Source organism: Brachycentrus maculatus, unplaced genomic scaffold, assembly GCF_059751285.1.
Source record: "Brachycentrus maculatus isolate JH-2025_06_01 unplaced genomic scaffold, ASM5975128v1 h1tg000147l, whole genome shotgun sequence".
Classification (NCBI taxonomy): domain Eukaryota; kingdom Metazoa; phylum Arthropoda; class Insecta; order Trichoptera; family Brachycentridae; genus Brachycentrus; species Brachycentrus maculatus.
In genome coordinates this window covers 1,829,816-1,846,124 of record NW_028280900.1, presented here as the reverse complement: position 1 = coordinate 1,846,124, position 16,309 = coordinate 1,829,816, and the positions used below count along the sequence as shown (strand labels likewise).

The following is a 16,309-nucleotide window of genomic DNA, read 5'->3' as shown; positions in this document are numbered from 1 at the left end:
AATGAATTTTAATAAATAAAACAATTTTTTTATTTCTTAAATTATTTTATTATATTATTATAATAAACCACAGGCCTCGCAAACAATCATATAAATTATGCAGACTTAATAAAATACATACATACATATATACAATACGAGAAATTATATTTATAGAGGGTAAATATGTATTTAAAAAAAATTATAAGAATGCAAGTTACTTACTTTATAAATTAAACTCAAATACATAATTCTTTAATATTATAATATAGTGTATAGTAATTAAAAAATGGGCACATTTATGGTAGCGAAACTGGCTAAAATATGTAATTTGTTCATATTACGTATCTCGGTTAATTCCATATAATTAATCAAACAGAAATAACCGAGTTATTTCCGTATTAAGTGGGCGATATCGTCCAATGTGGACCCGGAAAGATCTAGAGGGCGCCAGAGGTCCCATGGGACTGAAAGGAATTTGTGACAGGTGAAAAAACTTTTTGGCTAGGGGGCAAAAGCATTATCTTTTTTTAAAATTTAGATATCAATGTAACTTGTCCAGGAGTGAGTTTCTGCTGGCAAAACTGTATCTGGGGAGTGGGTTTTATTTATTTATTTATTTTTACTTTTTATCGTAGTTAGTGCTATAAGCAACATATTTTCTTGAATAAAAAAATAATTACATCAGTGACCATGATTTGTATCCAAACTATCCATGTTTTATTTCATGGGTTTTCTTTGAAACCGTCATTACCATGACGTCACAGAAACTTTATTTTAAGTAAAATATTGTTGGTAAAACAAAAAAACAATCTCAAGTGTAGTTTTAGTGTTTAAATACAATAAAATTTTATAAATAAATGTCGCCGGGTTTTAGTTATAAGCGCGACCATTCACGTACGTCCATACTCCTTTGAGGAAAGTATTGTTTGGACGACCCATGTAGGACCACACTCCTAGACAGGTTAAATAATAATTGATTATTAAACCATTTTTAATTTGAATTCACAGAGGAATAATAATTTAGAAATGTCCTTTAATTTTTATTTAGTAAACATTTCTAAATTATTATTTAGTAATACACATTACTAAATAATAATTTAGAAATGTCCTCTGTGAATTCAAGTTCATTTTTAATGTTATAATTATAGAATTGAGTGCATTCAAAAATCAAAATCATATTTTCAACCGGAATGATCTGAGAACATTTTGAAACTAACCTATATGTATAGCAAAAAAATTGCTTTATTATATCGACGGGGCCACCAACAAATCATCAATGTACCCAAGGGGGCACTAATAAATAATCACTAGCACCAAAGGGGCACTAATAAATCATTAGCAGTAAGGTGGCACTCATAAGTCATTACTAGCACCAAAAGGGGACTAATAAATTATCACTAGCACCAAAGGGGCACTAATAAATCATCACTAGCACCAAAGGGGCACTAATAAATCATCACTAGCACCAAAGGGGCACTAATAAATCATCACTAGCACCAAAGGGGCACTAATAAATCATCACTAGCACCAAAGGGGCACTAATAAATCATCACTAGCACCAAAGGGGCACTAATAAATCATCACTAGCACCAAAGGGGCACTAATAAATCATCACTAGCACCAAAGGGGCACTAATAAATCATCACTAGCACCAAAGGGGCACTAATAAATCATCACTAGCACCAAAGGGGCACTAATAAATCATCACTAGCACCAAAGGGGCACTAATAAATCATCACTAGCACCAAGAGGGCATCGATAAATCATTATTTGCGATGCTGGAATGAGAAGGTTTAGAAATCAAAAGTCTAATTTTTTTAATTTTAAATTTATTTACTATATTAGCCAGCGGAATACAAATGTAGTGTGTGAAAGTTTGTCGAAGAAGCTTGCATATTGCGTGCTTGGTAGGTTGGACGGTTAGGGCTTGCACCTCTCCAGGAAGCGGGGGTAGAGGCACACGTCGCGGATGTGGTGCCGCCCGAGCAGCCAGCAGAGCAGGCGCTCCAGGCCGAGCCCGTAGCCGCCGTGGGGACAGCTACCCAGCCGGCGCTGATCCGTGTACCAGTAGTAGGGAGTCGGGTCGATGCCCTCACGCGCATAACCTGCAACCCGGCATTGTAAACTTTATACATATTTTTTTATAAAGACACATAGAATATCCGAGGAGGAATGGACAAGAAGATAAATTAATTGTGCGAAAGCATGAAGCAATAAGCTCTCGATGTATATATTTTCTTTCTTTCTTTATTTTAAATTTTTTGCATTATACAAACATGACATCAATTCAAATACTTACTACATAATAATAAAATCAATTCATTGCGTACTTTATAAGTTTGTATTTAATCAAGTCCATTTTCTTTATTCTAAACTGTTTGGATATGCCTTCGCATGCCGAAATTACTGTTACAAATATAAATAAATTCAATGGAATCATATATCAAGTTTTGATTTATGTATAAAAAAATCTTTATTTTTAACTCTTTTACATTATACAAACATGACATAAATTCAAATACAAAAAAATATGAATAAAATATAAATACATATAGTGATCCCACAAAGGTGTGGCCTGTGTGTGGGTAAACAATATAATTTAGGTCATAGTAAAGGAAACTGGCAAGAATACAATAGATATTATAAGTAGAACTAGAATAATAGTGTTAATGTAAAATAAAAAAAATACAAAATACTTGACATCAGAAAACAAAAATAAAATAAAAAATATATATTTTTCAAAATAAAATTGAAAACATAAAAAAGATGAAAAAGTAAAAATATTGTATGTGTAAGCGAAATCGGAGGGCATCTATGACTAGATATATGATTTGATACATAATTAAGTACATATATTTTATACCTTAACAAAGAGATTGGTTCATAATATTCATATGAAATATTCAATACGTAATTCCTTCTTTTCTGACTTTGAAATGAGGCCAGCGCAGAAGGCAAAAATACCCTTCCCGTCCATAGTGTATTAAGGACGGGCGTCTTACCTTTTGCGCCGGCCTCATTTCAAAGACAGAAAAGAAGGAATTACATGTTTAATGTTTTTATATGAATATTATGTACCAATCTCTTTGTGTTAAGGTCTTAATTATATTTACATAATTATCAAATCCCGTCGCCAGCGGTCCGCAGGCATAAAAAAACACCCGTCCTTAGTGTGTTGAGCATCAATCGACCAAACGGGTAGAAATACCTTTCCCGTCCATAGTGTGTTAATATAATTTTTATTAAACCATATCCACTCCCTAAGTGGAGCATATGGAGTCCACAAACTGTCTCCAGGCTCTTTCTGTCAACTGTCAGCTTCTTTGTATCCTCCCATGTCAGATCCACATCCCGAAGTTTTGACGAGAACTGCCGACGAAATGTCAGCAGTGGTCGTCCTGGGTGGCGCGAACCTGATGCCTTGTAAAAGAGGCAAGCTTGATTAAGGCTCTCGGGATGCATGCGGAGTACATGGCCAAGCCAACTGAATCGCCTTTTCTTGAAGACAGTTGTGACCAAGATTTGCTGCGTCCTACGCCTTATCTCTTCATTCCTCACAAAGTCAAACCACCGTACGCCTAAAATTTTCCACAGACACCTATGCTCAAAGCTCAGTACACGGCTGCTCTGGGCTCCTGTGTGTTAATATACAAGATATACATATTTGGAATTGGCCATTTGACCAGTCAGAAGCAAGTTTATGACTCCGGGCAGTATAGATGGTGGTAGGTAAGTATGTACCTTTGAGCAGCTCCTCTGTGTCCCATATCCTCATGGAGCCGCCCACGATCTCGCCCACGCCGGGCAGCAGCACATCCACCGACTCGGTGAGGCGCTGGTCCTCGGGGCAGCGGGACATGTAGAAGGACTTGATCTCGTACGGGAAGCGGCACAGCATCACGGGTTCGTTGATCTGGTCCGTCATCTTGCGCTCCGGCATCTCCGGGATATCCTGCACAATGCAACACACTTACAATATTGCCTTAACCAATACTTCAAACAAACTTTATATTTATTTTATTAAAATTAAACACTTGAATAAACCACTTTATCGAGATTTATTTTTATTTACGACTAGTTTTGAAAACGACAGTTGTTTTCATCTTCTGGTACAAATTAATGTTTTAATTTGTACCAGAAGATGAAAACAACTGTCGCTTTCGAAACTAGTCGTAAATAAAAATAAATCTCGATAAAGTGGTTTATTCAAGTGTTTAATTTTAATACATGTCATTCCATTAATGCCGAATCAATAAATAATATAACTTTATGTTTATTATATTATATTATTTTATTTATTTTTCTTTTTATAATTCTCCTTGTCCGCCTCCATAGTGTAATGGTCACCACGCTTGGCTACTGTACTGGAGGTCCTGGGTTCAATTCCCAGGGGGGGGGGGTCAAAAAAATATAAGTGATTTTTTCACTCTAGTATTTATTCAATATTATCAGGGCTGATGACCCTTCCTTTATGTACAAATAATCAAGATAACACTGCGTTTATATGATGCAGTGCCCTTTGCACCATTGGGTGCAGACAAGGGTAAGAAGAAGAATTATTCTTAGTGTCTGCCTACAAAGTGTAATGGTTAGCGTGTTTAGCTACAGTGTTCTGGGTTCAATTCTCAGAGGGTTCAAAATTAATATTAATGGTTTTGCACTCTAATATTTATTAACCTTTCGGGGAGTACAAAAATTGATGTCCGACTTTCTATGGGATGGGATCTTTTTACATGAAAAAAATTTTTTTTTCATTAAATCAATGTACTATGAAGAAAGAAATTATGTTAATATAATTTAATAAAAAAACACCTATTCGAAATATTTTTCAATTATGACAAAATTACACACAAATATCCACAGATGTCATTGCTATACAAGTTAAATCATACCAACTGACAGACGGACTTCGACGTTCATTAACGTCGATACTCCTTTAGTAAAAATTCCCACTGACGTTCATTTACGTCCGTACTCCCGGACAGGTTAAACATTACCCTGGACTGATCCTGTAAAGTGCAGGATTGATAACCTTGCCTTATAACATTGTAAGTAATGATCAAGATAACAATGGGATTTCACATCCAACAGAATCTCGTAAAAGATGTGCCTATGAAAATGTCAATTTGAATTTCGGACACTATTTGCCTTTATTTTTGATTTCCATAACTTCTGAATTACTTTAGTAAAGCAAAAAATATGATTCAAACATTAAAATGAATGAATATTCACCTCTCCAAATTCGTAGAATGAGCCATCTTCCTTGGTAATGTTGTTCTTCTTCAGGTACTCGATGGCTTCCGTGTAGTCCATTCTCTTGAACGGCCGCTTGGGTCTCTGAAAAAATTATATCAAATGAGTTATTAACTATTCTCATGGTTGGCATAGTCTGTGCCATCTTGAGCAATGCACACGGTTCGTGCAGCAGACAGTGAACTACATCAGACCTCAATTTCTTTCAAACGACTTTTGACATCAAACATAATTTCCGGCGCAACTCATTTTTCATACTATTGACTTTCGTAGAAATAATCCTAGAGGAAAATATCATTTCATATAGTTATATGGCAAAATTGCGCATAGTTGATCTTGGCGGTTGTTATATTCAGACAAAATATATCTGTTGACACAGTTTGACAAGGCGAAAATGCTGTCACAAAAATAAATAAATTTAGAAGAACCATAAATTGTGTTGTAATTTATATCAGTGTAATAAAAATACTTGTTCTCAAAAAAAGCTGTGTCAAAAATCATAATTAAAAGATGTCAAAACATCATAAATGATTTTAAATACCTATGTATTATTAGATACAATTTGACATTTCGGAAGCGGTGCATTTAAATAAATAAATAACAAATTATGTTTAGACCTGGAAAGTGGGGTTGAGTTCATGCACGATGTGCGCGAGGGGAGAGTCCAGCACTCGGTCCACCACGTCCACCACCAGATCCTCCAGGCGGTTCAGCAACTCCTCGTAGCTGATGAAGGGGCATTCCGCCTCCACGTGGCTGTACCTGGTTACCAAAAACATGTACTATCCACAATAAAATACACTTATGGCAAAAAGCCTGCTAATATACACACACACAAGGCGATTGTCCACTACCCGGAATTCGACCGTCCGGCAGTCCGGTTTTGAAAAATAAAAGCGACTATGACAGTTTAGCGTGATCGAATTCACGCGCAACGTGTTCACGCACCGATCCGAAAAAAGATGGACAAAAGCACAAGCCAATCTAAGCCAATCGTCGTTTTAAAACGCTAACTGACGTGCCGGATGGTAAAATTTTGTGTAATTCCATGCAGTGGACAAACGCTTACATTGTACAAAATGTTTTATAAGTAAACATTTTTGACATCTCAACATAGATGAAGAAGAATATGAAAGTCTGGGCATTTACGGGGCTTATGACCGTCATAGGATTGGTTAATTGATCAATTACACATGTGTTACATCCACCAATTCTCCCCATGATTGACAACCACACTACTAATTTTTTGGAACCCCTAGATATATTGATCAAACTCGTGACAGAGTTCACTACTGCCATTTACGTTGGAAAAGGGAAATCTCAATATAGATGAAGAAGAATATGGATGTGTTGGCATTGAGTGATCACTTTACACACTTTATATGTCATTTGGAATAGTTATCAGTACTGTACAACGGGGCTACTTGAGCCCAGTACAAAAAATATATTTAGATTGTGGTATCGAAAGTATCGTGACAATAAGTCGCCTGTTAGGGAAACAATGAATCATGTCAATAAGTTCAGTATTGTAGACCGAATACAGATTTAATTTTTTTTTGTACTGGGCTCAAGTAACACATCAAAGTTCAAGTAGCTCCGTTCTACGGTAACAGTTTAAGCGGAAGGGGGTACTCACTCTGCCAAATGTCTCCTCGTCCTGCTCTGTTCCGCTCGATAGCTCTGTGCGATGCAGTACACGTCTCCCAGGGCCGGGATGCAAGTCTCCAGGTACAGCTGGGAGCTCTGCGTCAGGAAGGCTTCTTCCCTGCGACCAAACAAACCGCAGTCAGTAAACCCAACACTTTCCTCTAATAACAACAAAATCAGCCAAATCCATCCTCATAACAAATCCAAATGCGAAACGAATTAACCGTCTTAAAGTTCTTAAAACTATTTTTGATTAATGTTTTACTCAGTAAATACCACTATTTCTTAAAATCTACTGTGACACATGTTTCGATGCATTCCGCATCATTTTCAAACACCGTATGATCATTACGGTGTTTAAAAATGATGCGGAATGCATTGAAACACGTGTCAGTAGATTTTAAGAAATATTGGTATTTACTAAGTAAAAAATTATTAAAAATGGATAGATTTTACCACAAAGTGACTGTTGAATCAATTAATGTAATTCTTAAAACTAAATAAAAAACTTGTGTAAACCCAATCAGTAAGAGAGAGGTCTAAGTGTATCTCATGAAAAGTTACATGTGCTTCTATGAAAGACGTTTATGACAGATGAAATTATGAAACCATGTTAAAAATAATATATTTAAAAAAAAAAATGTAGAATTTTTTGTGTCCGGTTAAATTAAGCTTTCTTTTAAGTTCAAGAAATTTATTTACAAAATTTGAATTCTTACATGCAAGAGTTCTTTGTCCGCCTCCGTAGTGTAATAGTCAGCACGCTCGACTACCGTTCTGGAGGACCCGGGTTCGATTCCCATGGGGTGTAAGAATAAATATGAGTGGTTTTTTCACTGTAATATTTATTCAATATTACCCTGGACTGGTACTTGAAGCGGAGGGCTGATCACCTTTCCTTCATGTGTAAACGATCAAGATAACACTGCGTTTATATGACGCAGTGCCCTATGCACCATTGGGGTGCGGATAAGGGTTTTATTATTATTACATGCAATGGGTGCGATCTTATTTTAATGCTTGAATTTTAGTGTTTATATTGTAAAAGTTTGAGTAAAGGCTATCAAAATTGTGTTTATATTTTTTTTGTGTTTCATTTCCATACTTATGTTGACGAAATATTTCTGAAATTACTTAACAAATTATTACTATTATTATTAATAAGTGTATTTGGGTAGTATGTTTTCTAGGGATGGAAAGATTGATAAAGACTTAGAAAGGAGAGTGAATGCTGAGAACAAAGTTAATGGTGCACTGAAATCAGTTATAGCAAATAAAAACCTATCAGCGGAAGCTAAACTGGCAGTGCACAACGGAGTCCTGGTTCCAACTCTAATGTATGGAAGTGAAACATGGAGTTGGCAAAAGAAGGATGAAAGTAGACTGAATGCGGTCGAAATGCGATCTCTCAGAAGAATGTGCGACAAAACGATGTATGATAGATGTACGAATAGTGAAATAAGGAAGGAATGCAAAGCTGAGATAAGCATTATCGATAAAATTAAGAAAGGTGTGTTGAGATGGTTTGGACATGTAGAACGAATGAGTGAGGAAAGAACGGTAAAACAAATTTATGAGGCGAATGTTAGCGGAAAAAGAAGCAGAGGAAGACCGAGAAAAACATGGCACGATCAGGTATGCCAAATACTTGAAAGTGGTCAGGTTAGGAGTAGTAACAATCGGCGGGTATGTATGAGGAGATGCATGAACGTGGAAGAGGCGAAGAATGTTTGCAAGGACAGAGTGGTGTGGCGCTCTATTCTCTCTGCCTACCCCTGCGGGGAAGCGGCGTGATGGTTAGTTATTATTAATAAGAAAAATGGCCAACATATTATTGTCAGACGTTGTATAAAACTATGTCGGTAAGCGCTAATTATGAAGTGGGAAAAACATCTAGCTTGGCAGAGAAGCGAGTGTTTGCCTAGAATTTTCACTCATGAATTACATGAAATTATAGTAACTTTAAGCATAAAGAGTAAATCCACTCACGAGTAGGCATAGGCTATGAAACTTAAAAAGTTGAAGCCTGAGTAGGGTCATGATAAGCGGTAGTGCATAAGCCGTAGCTAGATTTCAGAGTCACTTGGACGTTGAGTGATTAAAAAATAAATAAAAATCTTGGCAGAGTATGGGAGTGGAGGGGTAAGACATTAGCGCCGTAAAATGTACAATAATAAAAGTGGTCCCAACTGATGGAATACCAGTAAATCGTTGCACCATTCCGTATGGAGGATTTAGAATAACTATATTGGCAGAAACAGCTCACCCAAAGTAGTCCATCTTGAAGAGAGTGGAGCCGCCTTCCACCTGGGTCTGCACGAGTGTGGGCGGACAGACCTCCGTGTAGCCGCGGGACTCGAAGTGCTCCCGGAAAGCTCTCGTCACCAGCGCACGCATGCGCAGTACGCCGGAGGTGTTCTCACCGCGGATCATTATATGCCTTTATAGAAAACAAGCGATATCAAACATGAATTTATAAATTAGAATGCAATAAACAAAAATGTGAATCTTTGTACATTAAGTAAAAGGTAGAGCTTTTTGGTAGGGACTGACCGGAGCCACTTCGTCGTAACGTAACATGCTACGATGCGAGCATTCGTATAGTCGGTACAGCGAGCTGACCGCTGCATCCATAGTCGGAGCGCAAGCGACGTTATGACGAGATGCTTAGTTATTATTATTTATTAAAATTCCTTTTTTTATGACCACATCTCTATTCTTTTTTTATTTATGTATTTAACCTGTGCTTTTACTTGTTTCTGTAAGTGTGTTCTCATCTTATCAAAGAAAAACGTTTAAACGATTTGTATTGCACTGTATGTATTTCATTTCATGCTATGTGTTTTTCATTGTTTGCGAGCCATAAATAAACAAATCTACATATCTATACTATAAATACACATAACTTTTGTATAAAAAAAAAAGTTGCATATGAAAATAGGCACAAGATTAAGGAAATCAAGTAATCAAAGTTCAACTAATAAAATAATCTGTGGGGGTCATCATATAAATGACACTCATACCTGTTGTCCAGTTGAACGTCTGGAAGAGCTTCTTCGTTGAGGATAGCATCAGCGCCGCCCGGCGGAGCTGCTCCGATCACTTCCCAGTAGTCCACAACCAGCTCGTGGCCGCCTGGTGCCTGGGATATGCAACACGGAGGGTTTTAGGCAATCCAAGTGTATCAAGCATCTCTAGTCATTGGACAAAAGATGCTTGATACTATTGAGTACAAGTTGATATTGTCATTTGAATTTGACATTGCAAAACATTTCATGAATTATGTGACCACCCTTAGATATTTTTTTGTCATTTATTGGCAAGTTACTGGTTTCGAAATAGTCTACAAGTTCTTTCAAATAGTGTAAAAAATCTACCGTCTGGTAACACAGAACGCGCGAGTTCACAATAGACATCTATGGTGGGATGAGGAAAGCTTTTATTAAGCAGAGACTCTTTCCATTTGTATGTGAGATCCGAATCTTTTCACTAATATTTTGACAGACATTGGACCGGTAAGGGTTAACCTCTTGAAAACAAATGTCGTCATTCATTATATGTAATGGCATGTAGGAAAGTGGTCAGAAATAGGCAAGTCGCAGTAACGAGTTGACTCACGGTCTTTCCTTCGGGCAGCAGGTTGAGGGTCCCGTAGAGGTCCACGGTGGACTCGGTAGTGAGCACGAGGGCGTCGTAAGTCTGGCAGAGCGCGTCGTTGAGCACGCACTGCAGGTAGCCCGTGCCGTCGCGCAGGGAGAGGAACATGAGCGCCTTGCCCTGGCGGCGCAGGCGGTGCACCCAGCCCTTCACGCGGATGCGCTTGCCGCGGTGCTGTGTGGCTGGGGAAAAAGTAATCCGATTAGTATTTTCATTAATTGATTCGGCAGTCACTTTGTGGTAAAATCTATCTATTATTAATTAATGTTTTACCTAGTAAATACTACTATTTCTTAAAATCCACGGTGTTTGAAAATTATGCGGAGTGCATCGAAACACATGTCACAGTAGATTTTAAGAAATAGTGGTATTTACTTAGTAATACATTAATTAAAAACCAATTAATATTGTTACAATAATTTTTTGTTGTTGATATCTCAACATAGATGAAGAAGAATGTGGAAGTCCGGGCATTTTCAGGGCTTACCGTCATAGGCTGGATATTCCACGAAAGATATCTAGAGAAAGACCATAAAATTCATGGATGCTGCAGAAAGATAACATGATTCGAAGGCATGGCCTAGGTGACGTCGTCCATGACTGAAGGACCACTACACTACTCAAATTCTTATAGTAAAATCAAATAGTAAGCGGGAGTTTACTATAACCATCTATGGTCATATGAGGAAAGCATTTATTAAGCAGAGACTTTTTCAATTTGTATGTGAAGTCCGAATCCTAGATTATACTATATTCACATAGGTACTTGAGAAATGCCTGAAAACATGATTTTTTTTATTTTAGCTAATAATTTGACCAACAACATTTTTTCAAATATGTATATATTTTTCCTAAATAATTTCTGAAACACTTATTTTCATTTCTCACTACAATTTTTTTTTTGTGACAGGTGTGTGTAATTAAGTAAGCATAAAAAGGTATATAATAATGGTTCCTTTTTCTTTAAAATAAAAATACTCTGTTAAGCAAAACAGAAAAATAAATAATTATTTCATCATCGATATTGGGGAAATTCAATCGAAAATATGTTTTAATGGAATCAGATTATTACATCAGTTATGGCATATCTGGCTTCCTCATTTACTATATCAAGACAGATAATAACAGTTTTTTACGAAAATCAGAAAAACGGATTATCATGAAAATAAATCAGTCCTATCTATAAAACTAATATTGGTAAAGTTATGGATAAGAATGTTGATTCATTGATGAAAAAACATGTGAATCAATTGATATTATATGAGACATACTTATAATCTTATCACATTTCAGAGAATCTAAAATTGACTGCTATTTTTATGTTAAACCTGAGGAGACTTTGTAATTGAATTGTATACAAATTCAAATTTCCCGCAGTAAATTGATGGTCGCACCCGCCGTGTGGCGTCTTGCACCATCTTGTTGAAACCACAGCTCTGTCATATCAATGCCATTCAACTGAGGTAGAAAGAAGTCAGCAATCATGGCGTATAATCTGTAGCGCTCTCCATTGACCGTAACATTCTGGCTGGCATCGTCTTTAAAAAAATATGGGACAATGATTCCACCTGCCCATAAAGCACACCAAACAGTGGATGGATGTAAGGGCGTCTCGACAAAGGCTTCTGGGTTTTCTCCACTCCAAATTTATAAATCCTCCTATTGACATAGCCATTTAACCAAAAATGTACCTCATCGGTGAACAAAATTTTGCAGTGAAAAACAGGATCAAGCTGAATATTGTTTTTGGCCCATTCACCGAACCTACGAGGCGCATAATGGTCATTCAGTCTATTCATGGTGAAATGGCAAAACATACTGACTACAAATCAACTGCAAAATGTCAAATTGACAGTCTGTAGAAATATTGTTGCCAGTTTAAAAACCAAACTTAAAAAAACACCTTATATTTAAATGTGTTATTTTAATATTTGAATGTATTAATCAATTTTTTGTTATTGTAATATTGCAGCACACAGGTCAAATTCTCTTTCAGATTACTAACACGATGTCGTTCAATAACATTTTAATACAGATAACGACGTGCAAAATGATAAGTGTTCATTTTGTAAAATATAATATTATTTTCAGTGGAAATTTTAAATATGGTAAATGACAAAAAAAACATAGTTATAAAAACTCATATTACAAACGGTATGACGAGAACAGAAAAAAAACAATTGAACACACTAATATACTTATGGAATATATGTATAATATATTATGTATAGTACCACTCAACACTGAATTTACAAAATGGATTGGGACTCATTTTCAACATCTCAACATAGATGAAGAAGGAAGTCTGGGTATTCACAGGGCTTATGACCTATCATAGTTTGGTTAAGTGATCACATGATAAAAACCACAATACTTAAATTTTTGCTATGTATGAGGAGATGCATGAATGTGGAAGAGGCGAAGAATGTTTGCAAAGACAGTGGCGTGGCGTTCTATTCTTTCTGCCTACCCCTGCAGAGAAGCGGCGTGATGGTTAGGTAGTTAGTTAGTTAATCCTACATATATCATTAATCTCATGACACTGTACGTGTGAATTCACTGGAGCCATCTACGGATGGATTGGGAAAGTTTTTATTTAGCAGAGACCTTTTTATTTGGATGTGTGCAAGATTCGAACCCAGGATTATTTTTAAATATTGGGAAACCCAGATTTGTGAACAAGTATTTGCAGAATGTTGGGAATGGGACTCATTTACCAATGTTGTCCTTCGACTAGACTAATAAAGCAGCAGTTATCTTCGGATGCCTAAGAGACTGTTGTATTTTTAAATATTTGGAATGGGATTCATTTACCAATGTTGTTTTTTGACTTACCCTGTTGTATTTTGAAATGTTTGGAATGGGATTCATTTACCAATGTTGTTCTTTGACTTACCCTGTTGTATTGTGAAATGTTTGGAATGGAATTCATTAATCAATGTTGTTCTTCGACTTACCCTGTTGTATTTTGAAATGTTTGGAATGGAATTCATTAATCAATGTTGTTTTTCGACTTACCCTGTTGTATTTTGAAATGTTTGGAATAGAATTTATTAATCAATGTTGTTCTTTGACTTACCCTGTTGTATTTTGACGGTGGTGGCGGGCGGCAAGCTGTCGTCCATCTTGATGAGGACCTTCTTGGCCTCCTCGAGGTTCTGCTGGCGCCGCCCGCTGTCCTGCTCGTCGCGCAGCCGGCTCTCCTCGGCCTTGCTCCGCTCGCGCAGCCAGAGCTTGTGCACCTTCTTGAGCTGCGACTTGGCGGCCACATCGTACTGCCCCTCCTGCTCCTTGTGGTCGTAGTGGATGGTGGGGAAGGGCTCCTTGCCGGCGTGCCGCATGGCCTGGAGGACCGTCTTGAAGGGCTTGTCCTTGCTGCCTGTTCCGGTCTCATCGTTGCCGCGTTTCTCAGAAGTATATATATCTCCTAATAAACAATACAAATCCTTTGTTAACTTGTTAACTGGTTAACTGCCAAAAGCGTCTTAAGACGCATAATTTTCTGTGAACGGAGCGCTGCTCATACAAAAATTACGTCTTAGGACGCGCCGTTTTAAATGGGCTTTTACGAAAGAAAATCAATTATTTAAAATGTACAAATATATTGAACGCATAGTGACATCTATTGAGAATATCTTTGCATACTTAGAATTGAAACAGAATTTGTTTTTATTACTTTAAACGTAAATTAAAGAGAGCTTTGTCGTCGGAACAACTAATGGCGCTCAGGGTTGTCCAATAATCCCCGAGTTGCCGTCACTGCAGAATCTGATGACAGTGATTTTAGTGTAGATTCTGATGATTTTTAAAAATCATAGTCTGTGTGTATACTTTTAATATTAAACTAACATAAACAATTACTTTTGACATATAATTAAGTTTTCATGTTTTCTATGACAAATTTTGTCAGAAAATGCACCATGAACAATTAATTTTATGATTATGGATAAATGACTGCACGACTGGCGCGCTCTTTATTTATTTGGTAAGTTTTATAAATAAACGTTATTACACTTTCAATAACGATATGTTTAGTTTTTATTTTTGTCGTAAAATTCGCGGCGTGCTGGGTACCGTCATACATGTACCTGCCAGCAATTAAAAGGTTAACACATTGTAGTCGGGTAGTTTTTTCATCAATCCCGACCCTAATTATACTTAGTCCGCTGCCCGACCCTCAGTATACTAATTGCAAGTAACCGCAACACCCAACTTCTATCTCATGTGTCGGGTTGTGGTCTTGTGGTTAGTATCGCTGTGGACTCTTGAGTCAGAATTTCTCGGTTCGAACCCACTCTAGCACAATTTGAAACCTGTTTATAAAAATGAGATGCTTAGGCTCACAGAAATAGTATAAAATTGAAGTATTATTGTAAATAATAAAAAAAACACAAATATTCCTCTTTATTTAAAAAAAATAATAAAAATCTGTACAATTTTTTTTGGCATCTCTCGCACTCTACCAAAAGTAAGCAAATAGAACGCTTATAAGCGTCTCCCGCTCTCTATCAACAGTATGTAAAAGAGGCTTTTAAGCGATTCCCGCAAACATTGAGTTAATGTAAATATATTGTTTAAATTTGATAATTAACACACTTCAGAAAGGAAAGATATTTCTACCCATTCTTAGCTTTATTAAGCTAAGAATGGGTAGAAATATCTTTAAGCTAAGAAGGGTATTCTTAGCTTCTGCGCCGGCCGCGTTTTAAAGGCAGGAAAGAAAGAATTATAGTTAATGTTTTTATATGAATATTATAAACCAATCTCTTTGTTAAGGTCTTAACTATATGTGCATTATTATCAAATCTTGTCGCCAGCAGTCCGCAGGCGTAAAAATACCCGTCCTAAATGTGTTAATATAATAAAATTAATATATATATATTTTTTACCCAAGTATAGTTTAGTTTCCATAGAACAAAATGCGAGGGAGACCAAAGCCTCTCAGTTTATGATCAGGAAAATAATGTTAGCATATAGATCAACAATACAAAAATAGGCTTACAACCCCTTGATTTTTATTGGGAGACAGATACCTCTATTTTTCACTGCGAGTGCTCGAGTGATCAATTCATTTAGATAGCGGTATCGCTACCTCAATTGCATAGCGTAATTACGTCAGCCTAAATGCCGTAATATAGAACGAAACTTCGCCAAGAAGTATGAAGGGTACATGGAAAAACAACCCAAAAAATACGGCCAGTAAAAAATTCTAAATTCAAATGAAATAATTGAACAAAATTTTTCTACTAACCTAGCGACAGCTTTGACATGTCCTCTTCCGTCATTTTAACACGAATTGAATTATTAAAATTTTTATTATTTATGCGCGAGCGATAACATAGGTGTATTATCGAAAAGCGAAATGTTACACGCGTCCAATGCAGAGATATTTACAAAATCCAAAAGCCGACTGATGCAATATGCAATCTCGATTTTTTGAAGGATTGGGAAACGTCACAAAAGGCGAGCATGTGGTAGCGGGAAACGTTTGATAAACCTTATTGATCACTTATGATCATCACTTGATCGGTTATCTTATAGTTACACAAATAATATGGTTTACTTAGAGCGTTTGTGCACTACACGGAATTTTACCGTCCAGCACTTCAGTTAGCGTGATTAAACGATGATTGGCTTGGATTGGTTTGTGCTTTTGTCCATCTTCCTTCGGATCGGCGCTCTTGATCGGTGCGTAAATACGTTGCGCATAAATTCGATCACGTTAAACTGTAGTAGTCACTTTCATTTTTCAAAACCGGACTGCCGGACG

General features: G+C 36.7%; 1 protein-coding gene across 1 annotated transcript; it reads right to left on the bottom strand.

The window, feature by feature from the left end:
* Positions 1 to 1,794: 1,794 nt before the first annotated feature.
* AsnRS (asparagine--tRNA ligase) lies at positions 1,795 to 15,982 on the bottom strand. The gene is made up of 10 exons (XM_088261117.1): positions 15,791 to 15,982; positions 13,619 to 13,966; positions 10,501 to 10,721; positions 9,906 to 10,024; positions 9,149 to 9,322; positions 6,872 to 7,000; positions 5,853 to 5,997; positions 5,215 to 5,319; positions 3,724 to 3,934; positions 1,795 to 2,087 (listed from the first exon to the last, which is right to left on the bottom strand). Exons 1-10 carry the CDS (start codon positions 15,822 to 15,824, stop codon positions 1,903 to 1,905), a joined length of 1,671 nt encoding a protein of 556 aa, XP_088117243.1. The 5' UTR covers positions 15,825 to 15,982; the 3' UTR covers positions 1,795 to 1,902.
* Between the last annotated feature and the right edge of the window lie 327 nt (positions 15,983 to 16,309).

Bases quoted from the DNA above. Each gene is read 5' to 3' on its own strand.
- AsnRS (XM_088261117.1), bottom strand. From the start codon at position 15,824: ATGACGGAAGAGGACATGTCAAAGCTGTCGCTAG. The intron at 10,722-13,618 runs GTAAGTCAAAGA...CTTTTTCCCCAG, and splicing joins CACCGTCAAAATACAACAGG to CCACACAGCACCGCGGCAAG. The intron at 10,025-10,500 runs GTGAGTCAACTC...TGCATATCCCAG, and splicing joins TGCTGCCCGAAGGAAAGACC to GCACCAGGCGGCCACGAGCT.